Source organism: Molothrus ater, chromosome 1 (genome assembly GCF_012460135.2).
Source record: "Molothrus ater isolate BHLD 08-10-18 breed brown headed cowbird chromosome 1, BPBGC_Mater_1.1, whole genome shotgun sequence".
In the NCBI taxonomy this organism is placed as follows: Eukaryota; Metazoa; Chordata; class Aves; order Passeriformes; family Icteridae; genus Molothrus; species Molothrus ater.
The window spans coordinates 30,497,627-30,518,722 of record NC_050478.2 but is presented as its reverse complement, the minus strand read 5'-3'; the positions used below and the strand labels follow the sequence as shown (position 1 = coordinate 30,518,722).

Here is a 21,096-nt window from a genome sequence, read left to right as displayed (position 1 = left end):
TTGGCACAGTTGCTCTTTTATTGCTAAATCCTGCTTATGCCTCTGCTTCTGTGCGTGTCGTGTTCTCCCCCTCATGACTATATTTTTGTCTCTTTACTTAGTGCACTTTCTATGCTTTACTTTTCAAAATCTTCATAAACTTCTGGATGTAGAGCCTGAAGGTGCTATCTCTGTATTTCAGATTTTAATGCTGCATTCATCATCATTTCAGTAGGCAGCCCCATGGCTCCCAACGTCCTCCATGGGATTTCAAAATGTGGATCTAGAGCATCAGACCACTCCTTTAGCTTGTAGTGAAAACTGTAATGACTGCAAAGAACACTGAGATGTTTGGCAACAGGTCAGAGTTGTTTTATAACTATGAAGGTATTCACAGCCATCAGCTTTCAGGTACTCCTTCCAGATGAGCTAAGCATTTGTCTAGGTCTATGAGAAAAAAACTCTGTATTTTAAGGACTGAGTGCAAACACTTTCTGCCAAGTTTGCCTTTGACTGCAGATATAAATACTTGCCCTAACACAGTACTTCACAGCGTGCTTGTGGGCTTGTGGAAGTGACATGAAAAATAAGGTGTGTGCTGCTCTGCCTGGATGAGTCTGGTGCTAATGTGGTTACCCTGCTGCTGGTAAAATGTTGGCTTGTTGCAGTGCCTGTCCTGAGCTGTGTGTAATAAACACAAAAGGATGACATGGATAAAACTCTCTTACGGATGACTCATCAAGTCTGTTGAAATTATTGTCACTGGAAGATGGGCTCAGGGAAACAAGTGTTCTAGTGCTTCTGGCCTACCACTGATAATTCTTTCTGTCTCTGTTGAAGCTTCATTTCTAGACCTGCTCACACTAATTTAGAAACACCCTCCTTCCTAAGGAAAAAAAAAAGGTACATTTTTTCAGTTTATTATAAGAATGGGAACTGGCAACATAACTGCTCGTTTGTTTTCTCTTCATCCCAGCAGTTTTTCAAGAATTCCCTGATATCATCCTGTTCTAAGCTGCTGCTCCTTCTCACCTCTCCTTTATAAGGCTGCTTCTTCATCTGCCTTGAGTCTATGTGGTTCAGTCCTTCCTCACAGCCTCACTCCTTGCTGTTGCAATTTCACACTGCCTTTCCCTTTTGAAGTTGAGATGTATTGACCAAAAATTAGAACAATGGATTCTAGCATTAGTAACAATTTGGAACAGTATTAAGGTTGTGCTGATTGCTGTTAAATCAGATAACAGTTTTCAGCAGAAGTACTGGAAGGTTTATTCCAGCAGTGCAAGAACAGAAGGTGCTTCCCAGACTATTATGCTGTTGGGCTGCCAAATTCCAAGCAGAAGTAGGGGCAAAATCAAGTACAAAGTATTAATTAGGACTTCATTTTGCTGGGAGATTTGTGTAAGATTTGCTCTTCTTTTCCATCAGCGCACTCAGGATATATACATCCTTGCAGTAAGTTTTCAAAAGGGATTATTTATTTTGAAAACCTGAACTGCTATACCTAAATGCACAAGGTAAAGAGATACAGTGCCTAGAAAGTTTGTTTTTCTAGGCTATTACCTTGGTTCAATCACTATTATTTATTTTTCATCAATATAATGAGATTTTTTACATCCTGCTTAACCCTTACATTTTATGAAATAGGTAATTTATTTTATCAGTTTATGATACTGTGCCTTGCCCAAAGGACATATTTATTGACTCAATGACACGTCAAGCAGTAGGTGCTTTAAGTATTTTCATTCTATTTCCTGCTACCTAAGTATGCACTGAAGTTTTTTCATAATTACACACTACTGATCATTTACTGATCACTCTTCTATTTCATGGGTACCTTCAGGATCTCCAGTAGCACAGATGTGAGCACAGGGCATTATTTGCTTGACTTGAAGCACAGTAAAAGCCACAAATATGGATACTAGTTGTGTACATATACATCAGCCAAATAAGCACCTACACAATTTTAGGGGACCAAAGAAATACACTGGAATTTGTATTTCACAACTCCCATTTCTCAATGGTTTTGAACAATTTTTAATTTATCAAGGTGGTGAAATACCATGTGCAAGATCTCGGCATGGCGCTGTTATTGCCAAGCCTATGGTTTAAAGTAGAGTTGTGTGTGCTGTAAGACTTGGATTTTCCCTGAGGGATCAGCTTGGGGGAAAGAGTACTGCTAACATGAAACATTCAAAATTACAGACTCTGAAGTAAAAAGCTTATTAGACACTTAGAAAAATTATTATTTTTATTATTTATAAAAGGCAAATAAACAATTATTAGTATCAAGAGTTTTCTCTTTTTGCTTCACATGACTAACAAATGGGTCTCTAACAGGGAAAAAACAGCTGTATGAGTAAAAATGAAACTCCGTAATACTCACAAATAAAACTAAGAAGTGGTCAACCTTGAAATGTTAAGTATTTAACAATACCTGGGAAAATTACAGAACTTCTGCAAAACCCATCAGCCTTAAGAACTGCTTAATACCCTTCACATTTCTACAAGAAAACACATTCTGCTTTTATTGCGGGAGAAAAAACACTGTAATTGAAGAAGGTTGGTTTTCTTCACATTAAAATAGTAGTGTTGTTTTTCCTCCATCTTTCCTGCAAACCATTACTATTTCTTTGGTGTGCATGTTGTTACTGGCAATGCAGGAAAAAAATCCCATCTTGCTCCTACTCTCCTAATGCACCTAAGGTTAACTGTGTTACCCAAAGTCTAGTGAAAAAGCAAGCACACAAAGAAAAGCCCACAGGACCGTGCTTAAAGGAAGAGCAAGTTTCAGACAGGAATATTTCTGTGTATTCAAATACTAAGCTGTGGGGACACATCACCCCAGTGTTCTCTGAGTCGGGGCAGACATGGCTCTGTTTCTGAGGAGATGTGTTTCTGTTCCATACTTTGTGCCATTACTTAACAATAGAGTAGGTAACAGGCTATATAAATTTCTTTCACAAAATCATTGAGCTTGGAAAAGACCTGAGATCGTCGAGTCTAAACGATCGATCCAGTAGACCATGACACCGAGTGCCACATCCAGCCTTTCCTTAAATACCTCCAGGAACAGTGACTCCACCACCTCCCTGGGCGGCCCACTCCAACACCTAAGCACACGTTCGAGAAGAAATTCTTCCGAATATCCAACCTAAACCTCCCCTGGTGCAGCTCAAGACTGTGTCCTCCCGCCCTGTCGCTGGTTGCCTGGGAGAAGAGACCCCGGCCGGGTTACAGCCTCCTTTCAGGCACTTGTAGAGAGCAATAAGGTCACCCCTGACTCTCCTTTTCTCCAGGCTAAACAACCCCAGCTCCCTCAGCCGCTTCCCAAAGGACTTGTGCTCTAGATAAGACATGCGCTCTTCCTTAGCATCTAGAACAGGGAAAGACGCGCAGCGCCGCACACGTCACTGGGGGATGAGAGATGCGCTGCTTGGTCAGAAATTTAACAAAATATTTCGATTAGCGTCCGCAGCACAGTTGCCTGACACCGAAGAGCTCTAAGACAGGTCACACCAAGGGAGAGAGGGAAAAAAACCCGACCCGCAGTTTCGAGCTCCGTGCCTTGCGGCCGGACCCCGCCAAGGGCCGGTGGTGGCGGTGCCGCTGGCGCCGGGCAGGCGCAGCGCGGGCCAGGCCGGGCCGGGCGCGGAGCGGAGCGGAGCGGAGCGCCGGCCCCGGCAGGGGCGGTCCCGCGGCCCCGCTGGGCGGGCGGGGCGGGGCGGCGGCGCACGTAGCCGTCCCAAGATGGCGGCCGCTCCGGACCGGGCTGCGAGGGCGGCAGCGGGGCCGGGGCCGGCGGGCCGGCGCTGAGCGGGGCGGCGGCGGGGGCTGGCGGCGCTCGCCTCGCCTCCCCTCCCCGCGGGGTGCGGGGTAGCTTTCCGCGCGGCCGCCAGGCTTCACCATGCTGCGGGGCTAGAGCCGCCGAGGCGCCGCCGCAGCGCAGCGGGGTAATAATGTTAACAGAGGTAAGAGCGCTGCCGAGGAGGTGCGGGAGCTCGGGGAGTGGCTCGCTGTCCGCCCGGGCGCTCAGCGCCGTGGCTCAGCCCTCCGCCGGGGCCTCCGAGTTGTCTCGGCGGCTGGCAGTTTTCCCCTTGGCCGCGGAGGGCAGAGCCGCTGGCCGGCTCGCCCAGGGCAGCGCCGGGCCCCTCTTATCAGCCTCCGTCCTGTCCCGGCAGGGCGGCACGGGAGCGGGGCGCTCTGGCTCCCCGGCAGAGCCCGGTCCGCCGTGCCCGCTCCGTGCGGCGGCTGGGCCCGGTCCGTGTTCCGACGCGGTCCGCAGACGGCCGGGCTGCGCTGCCCGGAGAGGGCCCGCGGGGCCGCGCCCCCGCGGCGGGCCCGTGTCTGAAGGAGCGGAGCGCAGCGCACCTGGTGAGGGGGAGCCCGCCTCGGCCCTGGGCCGCGCCGGGGAGGTGCCCCCGCCTGGGCCCCGCTCCGGCTTCAGCCCCTCTGGCCTCCTTCTCCGCGGTGGCTTCGTAAAGGCTCCGTGTTTGTTTTCTTGGAGGGCTTAAGCGGAGCGGTTCGGCTGTGCTTGCAGGAGTTTGTGTCAGTAGGTAATCCTTAGAAGTTGCGTGCCCCGGTTCACCTCTGCCTGGTGGAGGGTTTCTGTCCCGAAGCAGCTGGGCTGTGAGGCAGGCAGGTATTTGAGGATCAGCGTGGGCTATAAATGTCTGCTATGTCCAAAGGCATTCTAAAAGGTGGAATCTGGCAGTGCTTTCCAGTTACTGGAAATTAGACTTTACCCGTATTCTGTTTTGTCTACAAAGAGCAATTGATTTTCTATTTTTAATGTCAGCAAGGTGTCCTGAGTGCAGATACTTCTGCACTACAATGACTCTGATACCCATGTTTTATGTTTGTCATGTTATTCTACATTGGAGGTTATTCATCCAAAAGTGAGTTGTCTTAAGTCTTGCAGGGTAAAGGCTTGCTTTCCAACACCTGAACCTTTCAGCTTTACTTTCCTGAATGATATTAAGCAGTGTAGTTCCATGTTTTAATTTGCATCAGTTCAAAGTTTTAGGGTGCTCTGAAAGCAGTTCTGTAGAGCCAGATATCCCCAGGAGGGTAAAATTTGCAGAATGAGTTAAACCTGTAAAAATATATGACCTATTTTTGAATTGAGGGTATTTGGTAGGTGGTCAGGATTAATAAGCTGCATTAAAGAGAGTTGGTGAGTATGATGTCTATGACTCTTAGCCATAGTAATTTAGATTATTTTAAGGGCAGCATAGAACGTTCTGGGTTGGTGCCTCCTACTGGACTGTTTGTTCCTTTTGGTGGTGGCTGTGTGTGCCGTCCAAGACATGTTATCTTGGAACTGAATTTTCTTTTTTTTTAACAGTGTTGAAATTCTGTGAATAGCAGTGTGGATGACAATCCATTGGCTTTTTGAGATAAAGCTCAGTGATTTCATGTGTGATGACCAGTTACGACACTTATCCTTGGTGTCAAGGAGGAGAGGGTTCTGATGTTCCCTTCTTCTAGTTCCTGTACATATGTTGCTTGTAGATGCTTCAAGGTGAAGTGTTCCAGTCTTGAGATGAATTTAAATATTAAGGGAGTCTAGCAAAAGTTCAGGCCTTGCCTGCCTGAAAAGCAGTTGTGGGGAGTTCTTCAGGCTGTCAGAAATGCCCACCTAAGGTGGACTGGAGGAGTCTTTTCCCTGTGAGCTTTTCTGGGTGTTCCAATGATGACTTGGTAGCTACAACAGCCTGGGGAAGCTGTGCACAGTTGCACCCATGAACCCGTACCACACTTTGGAGGAATATGCATATTGTTTCAAGTCTACTGCTTTATGGTTTCTTTCTGTATGAAAACTGGGATTGACTGTAGGGTGAACTGACATTAGAAACAAAAACTGCGCTAGTTTTTGTGCTGGATATTTATGGCCTTTTCAATTTTGTTACTGTCTAGAGTGGCCAGAATCACTGTAATTTTGTTTTTAGTCATCAAAATTTAGATCCACTTCCCCTACTATAACTGCTAGTTCTATAACTTACCAATAAAGAAAATATTTTTTCTTAAATATGTTTAAGAATGAAGGAAGGGCAGATTGGTTTTTGCATGTATTGTTATCATGCAGTAACATAATGTTGAGTTTTTCAAGGTCAGTTTCCTACATCCTTTGACTGTATTGGTATATGCAGACCCCAGCAGATTCGTTTCAGTTTTGTGTGAATGCAGTTAGGATTAGGACTTTGTAATCAGTAATTTCAGGGGAAGATCACACTTCCTGTTAGGAAAAAAAATACTCTGCATGTTTTTTATTTGGCCCTTTCTGCCCATCTTATTTTAGTTGCATTCAAAACCCATGCTGTTGGATGCCAAGCACACACATTTTTTTACCTAACTGGCAAATGGCATTTCCAAATTTTTCACCATAAAACTTATTTCTGCAGTAATGTTGAATGCATTCTGTCGGCATGTGTTTAGAGTCCTGCTGTGATGATCATTTCCCTAGTCTGTTGTGTTGGCCATTCCGTGCCTTTTCACTTGTTCCCCTTTTCTTGTTCATCAGATGCCTCCTCTGCTTTCCAGGCCCCTGTGGCCTGTTCCCATGTGACTTACTGCCTCAGCACTTTCTCATCTGGAGAGGCCATGACAGACACAAGTTGCAATGGTCTTTCTCTTGTCTTTTTGGACAAGAAGCTTTGGGAAGCAGTTGGTGTTTTACAGCTCTGGCTCTTGGTGGTCAGTAGTGTCTTAAATTCTGATGGACCAAACATTCAGTAGGATTTTGACTTAATTTACAAGAAGTTTTAGATGCCTTTCAAATTGATGGTCTGTGCTGTCTGCATTTGCAGGCTGTGTTGTCTCTGAAGAGGGCACTTTATCTCAGCCGAGAAGTAGGTTCCTTTTTTTTCCTCCCCAGCTACTCATTAAACTACTTTGAGATACTTAGGGAGGACTTCAGAATTTATCAGCAGCTAAATTTTTGACAACTTAATTCTCAGCTTAGCAAGAGTAACTTGTTGCAGTACTAGTGACAGTTGAGAAGGTTTTTGAAATTTGACTTTTTTTTCTTATCCACAATTAAGAATATGCCATACTAAATGAGCTCTGACATGTTGGTATTTCTTGTTATTGCAACTGATTAAGATAATTCACTAACTACATGTAGTATTTCCTTTCCATTAAACAATCTACATTTTGTTTATAAGAGACGTTTAACAACCTTTTCTTTTTTTGGTTAAATTTTGTTAACTACTAGCCATTGAGAACTGTTTCTGGGCAAAACCAAGCAATTAGCCTGATTTTTAAGAATAGAGGTTGACTCAGCAGCTTAACTTGCTCTAGAATAATAGTGAATTAGCCCTTCTGCAACAGTAGCACATTGTAAAGTATATTAGTACAGATCTGAAAGAGGCAGAACACAGTTAACTGCTTGATGTACTGTAGCCTTAACTTTTTCTGTTCCTTGTTACATGTCAGTGGCAGATTGCTCTGGTGCTTTATGTGTCTGAGCTATGTTCCCCTGGTAGTAGGATGTGTAGACATTTACCAGGATGCTGAAATAAATAAATTTTCTGTCCTTTTGTGGAACATGTGTGCTGGGGCTTTCTTTAGTGCCAGTGTTTTGCTAGATGAGATCTAGTTGGAGCATTAGCTGCAAGCCCTTGGGAGGTAAAATGCCTCTTTCTCCTTCAGTATTTTCTGTCAATGAGGTTTCCCCTACAGCTGGTCTGTGTTTTGTCCCTAATTGTTCCTATTAGACCTCTTTTAATAACTATAATTTATGAAGTGTCAGTTGAAAGTATCTGAGAAATGATAAAATTAAGAAAACTAACCTTTTGCAAAGAACAGTTATCATATATTCCTAAGTACTTGCTTTTAAATATTTTGCTGGCTACTAGTAAAACAGTGTCTAAACACTCAGGACTATTCTTAGAGTGTACACTTGGGCCTAAACTGCTGAGACTGAATGCAGAGTTCTGCAACAACTCTAAAATGTCAGTCTGGACCATTCCCCAAAAGAGCATGGAAGAAGAAAAGCATGAAGTTCCTTACTTGAACAAAAATAGTAATAGCTTGTTGGGTTAGGTAGCTGAAGGAGCTCTAAGTGATGATTTCCTCTGTCTGGTTTCACTCTAGGGAATTATCTCTCTTTTAAATATGTTTGTCGTCTTCTCCCCACCCTTACAAAGATGACAAAGCATGTTTTCTTTGAGCTAGCATTGGGAGAATTACTATTATTAGAAAAGAGAAGTCATTGATACTGTATCTAAGTTATTTGCAATGGTGGAAGGATTAATATTTAGCAGTCTCACTAGCAAGTTTCCCCACTGCTTGGTTGAGAATACCAAGGCTGGAATGATAGCAAAATCAGTTGCAGTTGGCACTTGCAGTTATGTGAGAGAGAAGCTTCAAGAAGTACAAGGCATTGTAAGCTTAGGCCCGATCCTCTGATTACTGAATTAATAAAATAAGGCATTATTTCATGATGTAAACATATTGACTAGTTTGAATAAGAGCACTCTAGCCTTGTTTACATAATTTCTATGGGATCACACCTCAAAATGATGATGGCATGATGGTGATTTACAAGTTTGAGGTGAAATGTGTGTTTGTTTGTACTGTGAGTAAGCACAGATAATTGATATGTTCAGCCAGGGGAACTCCTTTTATAACTACCATTTGTTTTGGACAAGAAGTCAATTCCTACTCTGTCACAGGTGTAGAGGATCTGTTAAAGAATATTATTGCTCTAAAACAGGAATGGCTGTAAAATTCTGAGAGAGTAGAGATGGATTTCTGAAGAAGTTCTAATGTTAATTGACTTTGTGTTCTGTGTTGAATGAGATGGGATCTCAGTGTTGCATTTAAAATAGTGTGAGCCAGATTTATTGCTACATTCTAACATTGACATTTTACAAATATTTAAAAAGTCCCACCAATTTTTAACTAGTTTTTTTCAAGTGGGATGTTATGAAAAATTTGTGATTTCCTAGCATGGAATATGGAATTTGACCACGGTGGTTAGTACAGTAGTTTATTTTGAAGCTTTTTTACCAGTGACACTGAAATCTTTTCAGTCCTGCTGTTTTGCCTATTTTCTCAGACAGTGAGCACAAGACTAATTTGATTTGAACCTCACCAGTTTGTCAGTCCACTAGTTGCCAGCAGGAGATGAAAATAAAATCATCTCTGCTGGCTTGAATCCCATTAAATCCCTTCATGCATCAGATGGCTTGTATGACGTCCTTTCTTCAACTTCACTTGGAAGGATTTTTTGATAATTAGAAATACTAAATTTCAAGAACTTTTTCTTTATTTCACAGGTAGAAATAGCACTGACTGTGTTTGTTCATGTGAGGGCTCATATGGCCTAATTAAAAGTTCACAAGTACCATTGATGTCTGAAATGCTTAATTCAGTATCCCATTGTGGTTGGAGTTCTGAGTAGGAGGATGAGCTATGAGCATTTTCTTTCCAAGAGCGTTCGTAAGTTTGGGAACAAGCTTTGAAGAGTATTAACTGCTTAAATGCAGTTTGCTTTTGTTAGAATGTTATTTTTTAATCTTTTATGTCTATTCCTTTGCAGTTCTTCCCTTAATCTCATGCTTTTTAGAGGAAGGGGGTGATCCTGGTTCTATTTTAATCACATCTGTTTGTGTTGGAATGTTTTGATTTCAGAGCTGTCATTATTGTAAGATTCTTGTTCATCAGTATATTTTTGCAATTCTAGGGAATGACTACTCAGCACTTCTGCTGGTGCCTCTAAGGCAGTGCAGGTTAGGCTATCTCTTGTGATATGAGGGAATGAACTTGAGCAGGAAGTTTGAATTGCTACATATCCTGTAGGGCACCCCGCATTTCCACTCTTCCAGTCAGCGCTTTCATACAAGGCCAAGTAGAAAATAATCTAGAATAGCAAAATTCTTCCAGCAGCTGTCCAGCTGATTATGAAACAGTGCCTCAGACTTGGAATGATTTCTCACATACCTCTTAAGTGATACTGAAAGCAATGGGGAACAAATGTGTATGGTTTTCCCAGTCACCCCTTATTCAGAATTTGGCATTCCAGACTGCATGGATGAGTTGAAAATCTGGTGATGTACGTGCCTTGGGAAACAAGTGTGCAACCTGTGTTACTGTAGGAAGAGTGATTGCTTTGAAGTCTTGCTGATTGTCACAATGGTCTTGGAACTGCCTGACTTGGAGAGATGAGGGGGCCTTGCTTGTTGCCCTGCTGCTGTTCCAACAATGGCTGATGCAGGCTGAGATATCTCTGAGTCTGGAGTCTTTTCTCCTTTGTGAGGCCCGCTTAAACCTTTACATTCCATGTCCATTACAATAAATCAAAACTTTGTTTAGGTTGAGTTTCCCCAAAGGCTGTGGTGTTTCATACTGTTCCATCAGCTTACTTTTCTGAAGCCTTGTAATGATTTTTTGTGATACCTTGAAAATAATGGGATCAGTAAAAATTATATATATTCCTTATTCACTGTAGGACGTCTTTGTCCTTCAAATCACATCTGTATTTATATTTTTATTTTTTTTCTAAAAATCTATGCAAGTGGTTGTAGTTCTGTTCCCCCCTCCCCCAGTATATCTTGGTATATTTGTTACTGATAGATACCTTAATTTTTAATGAAATCTATTGGGGATTGAGGTATCCAACCTCTTTTAACATACTTGGAAGAAAAATATTTAAAAATACTTTTTTTAACAGTTTATATACTCAAATGAGTATTTTTGATCATAATGCTAACAAATGGAAATTTCATTAACTTTGTAAAGCAAAATCATATACTGTGGAAGTTTAAATCTTGTAATTTAATGCCTGAATTACAAATCTAATTTGATGGTACATATAATGAAATGGTAATTACTTTTTATGCTTGTTTATTTCTTCTATAAAATTTAAAAAATCTTGTGGAGAACAAATTGGTTTCTGTGAATATAATTTTTATTGTTTTGATAAGAAGTTACTTACTTATAACATTAGGCTAGGAGAATAAGGTTTTATATAAAATTTTCACATTTACCAAAGCTTTTCTCTTCACAGTCAGTATTTTTTCTGAATTTAATAGAGTGCAGTAGGTGTGCTTAAAATAATTTGTCCTTACTTTGTGTATACAAGCACTTAATACTGGTACCTTGCTTTATGGTCTTACAACTATGTACTTAATTTCTTCTTTAGTGCTTCATGCTTGACTTGCATGTGTGCTTAAAACTTTGAAAAAAAATGTTTATTTCTTTAACTTGTTTTTAAGGTCTGGACTTCAAATGGTACTGGTCTGTTTTTCAGTTGGCAGTTGCTCTACTGCAGCTTCTTAAAAACTCTTAAGATTATGAATTAGCAATAGTGACACCAACAGCAAACAATGTGCCTATGAATGTTTCTAAGCTCTTAAATTACTTTATTGGATATTTTGCTTTATTTAATTCTCCAATTAATGATGGTTTACTGTTGCCAATCACTATTTCTTTTAATTGTGCTTTATTTTACTGGCACCTTTTTTGTTTGAAATATTTTTTCTCTCTTAACAATCTAAATATAACATGATGCTTGCAGTCTTCTTATTTTTCTCTCTAGATTTCTAGAGAATTGCCCAAAACTCTAATTTCCCTTATTTTCTGTTTTTTTGATGCATTATACCAAATGTTTTTTCTTTGTTTTCCAGTGATAAAAGTAGCTGCATTGTTTCTGTGTAGAGTTGTGTCCCTGGGTTGGTCTATGAATGCTTTCACCTTGCTGTCCGTGTCATTCTTCTTTTGTTTGTTCTTTTGTTTTACTCATGTATTTCCCTCTTCTTTATTATTTTCTTTATATATTTTTGTTTTCCTGCTGCTGTCACTGGGATGGCCATATATTTTTTCTTTAGATATCATCCATGCATAAAGGTATTTAAGATGCTAGGAGTGCCATTTCATGTTTGACTTCACTGGATCTAGTTTGGCTGCTACTAAGTGGTTTTCTCCCCTCCACCAGACACAAGCTGGTCTGACAGCTTCTTGTTTCAGGTCTAGCAGCTAAGTAGCAACTGCATGAAGAATTCTTTTGCCTTGGTGAACCAGTCTTGTGGAGGGATATGAGGGTGGGAGCACAGAATAAGTTGCCAAATCAACAGCTGCATGGTTTGGTGCTCAGGAAGTGCATAGTATCAGTCTGCATTTCCTTCTGTGCAGATCTAAAATGAGTGAATACCCAAAATAATTCCTGTTCTTTTGAAAACACTGTCCCTTCTGTGACTTCTTAACGTGTTTCTGCCTCCAGAAAAAATTACAAATAGGGTTTGGTAGTTCCAGCTAGGTTTCTTTTTTTGTTCTTGGCCATGTGACAATGATTGAAGTTTTTAGATATCTTCTCTAAACTTGCCCTGGGAGCTGGATATTCAAATGACTCAATTAGTTTGGTCTATAATTAGTTTCAGTCTATAATCTTGAAGTGGCAAGAGTTGATGTGCCATTTCTGTGGTTTCCTTCCTCTCTGAATTCATTGAAATTTGTTGGAAATATTCCATGCCCTTATGTATGAGAATGAAGTATTCCAGCAAGTTCAAAAAACTGTCCCTTTATATAAACGTTATTTGTAGGTATTCACACTTCCTTTCCCTCTTCTGTGTCTTCGTGGGAGAGGTAGTATGTGAACCTGGGAGATATCCAGGAAATAGTTGACGTGCTGATTCTGGGCCCGGATTTTGTACAAAGAAGATGATGACTACTTGAGGCTAGAAGATTCATCTAGGATACTCAACAGGCTCTTTGCTTCCACAGAGAGGCCAGATGGACAGAGGTCATGGAGGCGTCTTGGAAGAAGTCGTAGGAGGCTTCACTCTACTTACACTTACCTGCAGTGCTGCCAGCAGCGTTCTGTAGCAAACCACTGAATAAAACCTGTGGAGTTTCTCAGGGTTGTGCAGGCAACAAACAGCAGTTTTCTCAGTAACGGTGTTAAGGGAAAGGCAAAAGTGCAGAGAGGACTGTGAAGGTGATTGATGGAGTGAGCAAGCCTTCCTGAAAGGGATGGGGAGCCAAACATCTTTGGAAACCAAGCATGTAAAGCAAACAATAAAGACTGGAGGAGGTATTGGAAAAGGAGGACATTAAATACATGAAGGGGAGAGATTATGTTTGTTTCTATTGCATTCCCATTATATTTGTCCCATTGGAAAAAGACAGTAATATTTAAACAATTTCTCCTTCTCTGATTCAAAGCAAAATCGGAGTGCTGATTTTCTGTGTTGGCACTGTCAATTCTGTGAAGAGTTAGGCATCAGCTGCTTATTAAAGAGGTTGCAGATTTTTTGTATACTGTGAACTATTGGAAAACTTGCTGACACCAAACTGATCTCTTTCTCTTGCTTTACTTTGTCTAACTGTGTGATATTCTCTCCAGAAAAACAGTTGAGAGGAACAGTAAGTTTTTAGGCTTACTCTAGCTTTGTAAAGGTTTGCGTCACTTTGTATAACAGCTGTTTCCATGGTTATTTTGTCTTCATCCAGTAAGCATGCTTCATACAAAATTTGGCCCTGTAGGAGTTCAGATGTACTCTTAGAGAGACCACTGGGAATTTGTAGTGAATAGTGGTTGTATCAGACTTTCTGTATTTTATTTATATAACTGGAGAAAACCTGTGGCACTCAGAGAACTGCATAAAATTTAAACTTTTGAAGAAAACAGTGGAGTAACATCACGATCTTCAAAGGAAGGTGCTAGTATTCTGTCAGTGTTTTTAAGTTTCTTAAAAATGGACTATATTTACACTTTGGGATCCTACTTGTTATTTGTGTACTGACAACAAATTCTTTGTGGTGTGTACTCTGATCTTTGGAGTTCTATTTTTAGTATCCGTTTCATTTTCCAGCTTGTAGATTATGATGCTGATTAAAAAGCACTATATAGTTTTAAGAACTGTTGTGAAACTATCAGTACATTTTTTACAAGAAATCAGTTACAGTGAAGGGGTGATCATTGCAAGCAGGTGTCCAAACTGAAACTAGTTCACCATATTGGCACTGACTGAGGTCTTGGAATTAAAAGAACAAAACAAATCTGCCAAAATAGTAAAATCTGTGAATACAGTTGTTGGTAGCTATTTCTTCAGAATCCAGTGTTTAGGCAGTAGATGCCCTTTATTATTTTGGTGGTAAGAGTCTAGAGACTACTTGTTTATGTTTAAAGACAAAGGTGAGCATCAGGGATAGGAGGGAGGAGGTAATACTTTAAAATGGTGTTACTTCTCAGTCACATAAAAGGGGGTCAGAATGTTAATTGGAAGCACTAACAAGCTTTCTAAATCTACCCTTCTCTTGGTGGCAGGTGTAGCCAGTATGTGGCTTCATAATATAGATATTTATTTTATTTTAGCACAAAATCCTTTATGGTGGAATTGGATTTTGTATGTTGGTTTCCAGATGGATTTGTATTGTAACAGGAAGACCAAAACTGGACCCAGGACTCCAGGGGTGGAGAGGAATGGTTCCAAATGGAGAGGAAGGTTCACTTTGCTGTCTCTGCTGGTGACACTTCTGCTGACAGAGGGTAGAATGGTGTTGGCCACCTTTGCTACAATGGCATGCTGCTGGCTCGTGTTCACCTTACAGCCACCTGGGGTGTCTTTGTGCAGAGCTGCTTCACAGAGAGTGGGCCTCAGGCTGTATTGTGGCCCAGGGTTAGTACACCCCGGATGCCAACCTGTGCTCATTCTTGTTAAACTTGATGAGGTTCCTGTCAGACCCTTTCTCCAGCCTGTTGACACACCTCAGAACCCTCCAGTGTAATGAGTGCTCGCCCACTAAAGGATGCTGTGAACCCTTTTACTGAGAGTTCACTGTGTCACATCACGCACATTGCTCAGGCGTCATCAGTCCTCTCTTGATCCGTGAAGGTTCCCACCTAGTCACTGGCTGCACACTGAACTCTGTACTGCTGATCATGTGTTTGCATCTGGCATTTTTCACTCACCTTTTAATATGCTTATCTGGCCTGTACCTCAGCAATTTAGTGATAGCTAATTTAGGAGCTGTGGGATATTGTCCTAAAGGCAAAGTACACGTCATCTAAGGCCCCACCCTTGTCCTCAGCATCACTTGTTTCATCATAGAAACCACTTGGGTTGGTCAGGCATGATTTGGACTTGGTAAATCTTTTGGTTGTTCATGACCTTCTTAGGGACTGAGGTGATGCTGACTGGCACATATTTTTCCTTTTTTCTTGGCCTGGACCTTCTTTCCTGCTGATGGTCTTTGGCTGCCAATACACTTTGAGAAATCATTTACGGTGGCTTTCTGTTAAGTTTTGGTTTTTTTTAATTCCATGATAGCAATTATAGTACTGTCTTCAGTAAATGTGACATTTTGCATTACAGGTGAGAAATTCAACATGGTTTTCCTTTATGAACACTGCCTTATTGCTTACAGCTTTTTTCCTCCTTTTTAGTAAATAAAAAAAACAAACAAAAAAAACCCCAACAAACTTTTTTTAGGGGTAGTAAAAAGAATAGAAATGTTTTAACCACAATACTTCATTTGCCAAAATAATTCTGCAAGGATAGGTGGTATGACTGTATTTAGAGACAACAGCCTTTATGACTAGAGACAATGTGGAAATAAATTTTTAGTCTTGTTGAGTATGTTTGTTATTGGAGGATTCCTAGCAATTAAGATAGATAATGTGAATTGGCTTCTTCTTTCTTTCAGATTTATAACCTGACCTAATAAGGCAAGTAGAGTCAATCTTTATATTTAGTACAGTCCTTAATAAAAATATTCTAGAGTTATGTTTTTAGCTTAGTATTTTTAAAGTAACTTTATCATCTAGATAAGGAATGTTGTGTATTTGGGATGTATTAAATTGTGGTATGTAGTGTCAAAGAATACTGCGACCAAAGCAGTTGCATGTTAACTTTAGTGGAATAATGCTGAAAATTTTGCTGCAAATAGCAACATAATATTACCAAATGGGTTAAAGAACTTAACAAAACTCTTTGATGACTAATTTTAGAGCCTGATGAAGCCAGAGTACTAAAAGGTTGATCAGAAATTAATTACTAAATCTTTCTGCAGTAAACTTACCACAGTACTGGATTTTGTGTGTGTATATATAATATTTGTGTATATGTGAAATATGTATAAACACATATAAAATGTTTAACTCTCAGTAAAAAAGAAATCACACATCCTGCAGATATGTATTGAAATGTATGGTTTATCAGTCTGTTTAGAAGAAACTACTGATTTTAAGGAATTTACTTGAAAATAATTATTTGCTTATTGATGCTTTCAAGCAATTCATCAAGTGATAGAAACAAAAATCTTAGTATTTTTGTCAGTATAAAATGTGAAGGTGTTGTCTGCTGTTTGCATGTGATGAGTTGTTTAGGAAAAAGGAAAGCAATAAAGTTCAATGACTGCTGCTGCAATGTGCAGTTCTAAAATGTTCTAAATTTTATATAATTTGTCTTATTTTGTACCTTTATGTCCTTGACACTTCTGTATTTGCAAAAACAGTGTGCTTTTACTTCATTTCTGTTATAGTGGGATTGTTGTTTAAAGGTAGCAAGATTTTCCAAAGCAGAAACTGGATCATTGTGCATCTTTTTTGTATTTATTCTTTTTTGAGCTGATTCTATCAATTTAAGACTGCAGAAATTGTTTTATACACAGCCACTGCTATGAAATTGTGTGGTATCTCTATAGAAAAAAAGAATGAATTTATTTTAGGAGAAGTAATCATTGTTCATCACACCTCTTGTAGCCCACCTTTTCCACTTTGTTCTCTCTGTAAAGATTATAGACAATAATGCATAGCCTTTGAAAAGAAGTCTCTGTGCAAAATAGTGTTTATATAAATAATCTTTATATGATTTTTTTATTAATGGTATAAATTGGGCAAGTGTAACAGAGATTTAAGTTCCAGGAGTAGGCAGATGCTTATTGCTTGGTAGAAGGGATGCTGAGTTGAAATTACCACTACTATGGAAGAACAGCTTAGAACTAAAGAGATTTCTTCTCTACCTTCCAAAAGCTTAGATCTTAAGGTATGAAGAAACCTTTTTAAAAATGTGTCCCATACAATTGTTTCTGTAGTATCTGTGAGGTCTGCCTGCATGTATTTATTAGAATCATAAAGAGATAACCACTAGATCTGATTCTAGTGGAGAGAAACTCATTTAATACATACAGATACATTTGCATACAGATAAATATTAGAAGCTGGAGTGGTAGAAATTGTTCTCAAAGCAAAGCTCATGATTCTTAAAGTTCTTTCAGTGGAATCAGGTTTCTTTAGCAGTGGAAAAAAAAAAGGTGAAAAGAACTTTTAGATAACTCCTTGCTGCAGGAAACTAAAAAGCTTAAGATGCTCCTTGAGCAGTAGTCACAAATGAAACACTCAATAACAGTTTCTTGATTTAGCACATGTGACCTCATTATTTTGAGCCATATAGGAGAACAGACCTTTCTTTTATTCACCTGCTAAAGATTTTGGAGGCTTCCCCCTCTCTCCCCTTTGCCACTATTTTGCACCAGAAAAACTTGAAGTAGATATAATCTGTTTATCCAGAGGCTGGATGTAGAACAGTCTAGATTATCTCATTGGCTTGCATTCAAGATAGAGTTAGAGGGATTACTTTATTCTCTCACTTTAGATCACCTTAGGCAATCCTGTCAAGCCTGGCCCTGTTTCAATCACCTACGGGAAGCCAAAATGCTTTTATCTTTTTGCCTTGCTTTCTGTCCAAATAAATAAATCAGCTTGGATACAAGTCAATATGGATTGTTACAAAGGAAAAAGATCACTTTCTTGGAATTTGTATTAAAGATGAGTTTGAGTATGTCACTTTTATATTCAAGAGAGTAGCAGAAATTGGGGCTTGCATCTCTTATTTCCCATTGCTATCCAAGATGCTCAAGTGCTTCTTTTAAATTTGACCAAAATTCTATATCCTTTAACTAGAACATGATCCAGACTGGGTTTTGATGCAAGCATGTTATCAGAAAGAGTGTGTATCTGTGAAGGTAGCCTCTTTATTTTTCAGAGCAAGTTAAGTACTTGGGCCACTCAAGAAAAGGTTACATGAGCAAAACTTTCTGTCCCTTGCTGATACTTCTGCTATTTAATAAAGTAGCTGTTAGCACTGGAAATAAAGGGTAGTAAAATGAAGGTCAGTTCAAAATTAAACATTTTGCTTCTGAATTTCATGTAATGATGAGCAATGGTGGCAAAACCAGGTGTAAGAGAGGAAGAAAAAATAATCTTGACTCTTGACTGTTCACTTGAGAAGAAAATATGACACTGAAAATATTTACCATTTCTTATAGAACTGTAAGTGTTAAACAGAAAATTGGTCTTTTTCTTGCAAAAAACCCGGTTGTATCAAAATATGGAACATAATGTTTTTATTTTTAATTATATTACAAGTTGTATAATAATATTCTGATTATTGCAAACAGTAAAGTTTTAGTAAGGGAATTTGTTGTTCTCTGGATAAATAGTAAAATTTAAGTAATGTGCACAATAACTTTTAATCTTTCTAGTTACACAGTGTAATGTTGCATATTTAACAAAAGTGTTAGCATGTATTTTCATTTAAATGTTTGCACTTCTGAAAATGAGCTTCAGCAATAAAACTGCAAAATTGCAGTAATAGTGAATACAGATGAAAAATTGTCACCTATCCATTAGAGCCTAATCTGTTGGCTGCCTTAAATATAGCCTAGGGGAGAGTAGGGCAAAATGATCCCAAAAGCTTTGCTATTTCACACAGTGTGAGGAACAGCAGGAAAACCCAAACTCAGAACAGTTAGACATGATTGTGTTTGAATTAATGCAACTGTTAAGTAATTAAGCCATTTGACATCCAAAGTGTGTGTTAGGGGAAGAAGGGGAGGTGAGGTAGAGAGGGGACAGATGGACTCTTGCTTGCAGCAGAGATTCCAGCCTCTGTAACCATGAAGGACCAGCGGGAATCCTACACTTATCTAGAAAAAACTGCATTGGCCAAACTTCTTAACTCTTAACATTAGTTAACATTTCCTTCTTTATTTATTTAAAAGATTTTAGTGTATATTTATATGCTTTATTTTTAAAGTATATTTTAAGCTTTCTTTGGGAAAAAACCCAAAACAGTCTAAACTTAGAACAATAAAAGCAAAATAGACTATGTAAAATCCTTTAAAATTTTTTTTTAATTCCCAAGAGTTTCTTTGGGAGTACTGCAGTAAGTTATTGTGTAGATTCACCACAATTATTTTTCCATAGTATGCAGTAGGAGTGGAGTTGAGGGTGTTTTTTTCTTTGCCTTTTTGGGCTAAGGAAGGAAAAGGGCAAAAGGATAAGAAGAAAAAGGTTAAAAAAAGACCTTTAGTGCTGTTAGGAAATCATTATATGCAGAAGTCAAAACCATGTTGACATATATTTTAGATGATTGCTTTAACTTTGGCAGATAGGAGAATGTAACTACAAAGTTGTTAATGGTTTATTTCAAAATTGTTAAATATTTCTCTGAGTGGTGTAATGTAACAATTTCATTGCACTGAAATTAGCACTCTGGTTGGTACAGCTTTCCAATTTTACTTGTCATGCTAGTGAAAGAGACAGTAATTTGAAACCTAAAATAATCTTTTTAATCACTTGACAAAAGTGACACTCACCTTAATTATAGAAAGGTTTATATGTGAACATGTTCCATTTGCACTCAAAATGGAAGTCAAATTAAAAGGCAGATGTGTGGAATTAACAAAATTAAACTTGACATCTACTGTAAATGCAATCCCTGACAAGTTTTTTAATGTGAGCCCAGAAGAGGCATTAAAAAAAAAAAAACAAAACAAAACCAAAACCCCGAATAATTTAAACTACCCAAACGGCAAGAGATAGTTTATCAGTGTCTGTTAGAAACAGGTCAGTTACTGTAACTTTTAAAATATTAATGGAAAAATGTAATTTGATCAAAAGGAGTGAAAGAATTGTGAGCCAAGAAACATGTTTTTGTTTTTAAATGTTGCTGTTCTTTCAAAGCTCAGATTATTCTGTTGTGACCATTAAATGTGTAAACAATCACAAATTATAATCTTCCAAGGTGGAATCAGTCTTTTGGATGCTAATGTAAGATTTAAATTGTCTTCTGCCTCAGCTTTAATAAGATTGGCAAGCAGATGATTCCAGAGCCCTGCTTTCCTGTATGGCATTCGAACTGTGTCTCCAAACTTGAAGCCACAATTCCCACCCAATGTGTGTGGGAATTGTGAAGAGAGACAAATGCCTGGAACAGGAGCTTCTCACTGGAGTAGGAGGGTGGTGGCACCCAGAGCTGCATGAGTGGAAATGCTTGTCCTCTGTTCAGTGGCAGAGGGGGCTAGGAAGAACCTGTCATCTGAACTTGTGGAGTAACACTTGTTTTGCCCTAAACCTAAGGTAGCACTGCCACTTGCAAGCTAAAGTTGACAGCACTAGCTCAAATCTAAACAACAAATTTATATTACCTTGGTGAATCATTTCTAGAGAAAGATATGTCAAGACCGAAGATCTTGCTTAAAAATGGGTGTGGGGCAAAGGTCTGAAAGATTGTCAGATGGATTAAGCAAATAAGAAACCTGTTGAAGGTACTTTTTAGTAAGACATAGTTTTGTTTGTTTCTGGAATAAATAATTTCTAGAAACTTCTGTTTGAATAGTCATGTTAAGTGATGTAATCAGTCTTAGCTCAGCACTACTAGCCATAATGGCATGCAGCTTTAACCATCAAAATATTGCCTTGATTAGGAAGCAGAAACTAAAGAAAGAAAAAGAAAATATGCATAAGAAAGCAAATTCTTTATGTACTACTTTTAATACTTGGCTGTATACTGTGGAAAAACCATTCAGTGTGGAAAATGAACAAAACCTAGTTAAAAAAAAAACTGACAAGCAGATGTCATTGAGGTGGCTGGTTTTTTAGCTGTAAAAGCTGAATCAAGCACATATGAATTTTCACCTTTTAATGTTTTCTGACACCTGATGAGCCTCTGCAGTGTACTGTTGGAGCTTACAGACACCCCTGTACTTCAACTGCAGTTTATTTTGCTGAAGCAACTCCAACTGTGGAAAGAAAATTACTGTCTGTGACCACAATGCTGCATTAACCCATTATATATATATATATATATATATATATATATATATATA

At 39.2% G+C, this 21,096-nt stretch overlaps 1 protein-coding gene across 3 annotated transcripts in view; it reads left to right on the top strand.

Annotated features, from left to right (window-relative positions):
* Positions 1-3,836: 3,836 nt before the first annotated feature.
* SNX13 (sorting nexin 13) overlaps positions 3,837-21,096 on the top strand; it is a 65,455-nt gene continuing 48,195 nt past the window's right edge. For all 3 annotated transcript variants that reach the window (XM_054515348.1, XM_036406281.2, XM_054515345.1), the window contains exon 1: positions 3,837-3,950. In XM_054515348.1, the coding sequence (XP_054371323.1) occupies positions 3,939-3,950 (12 nt within the window). In that variant the 5' untranslated portion in view covers positions 3,837-3,938. The remainder of the gene's footprint in view (positions 3,951-21,096) is intronic.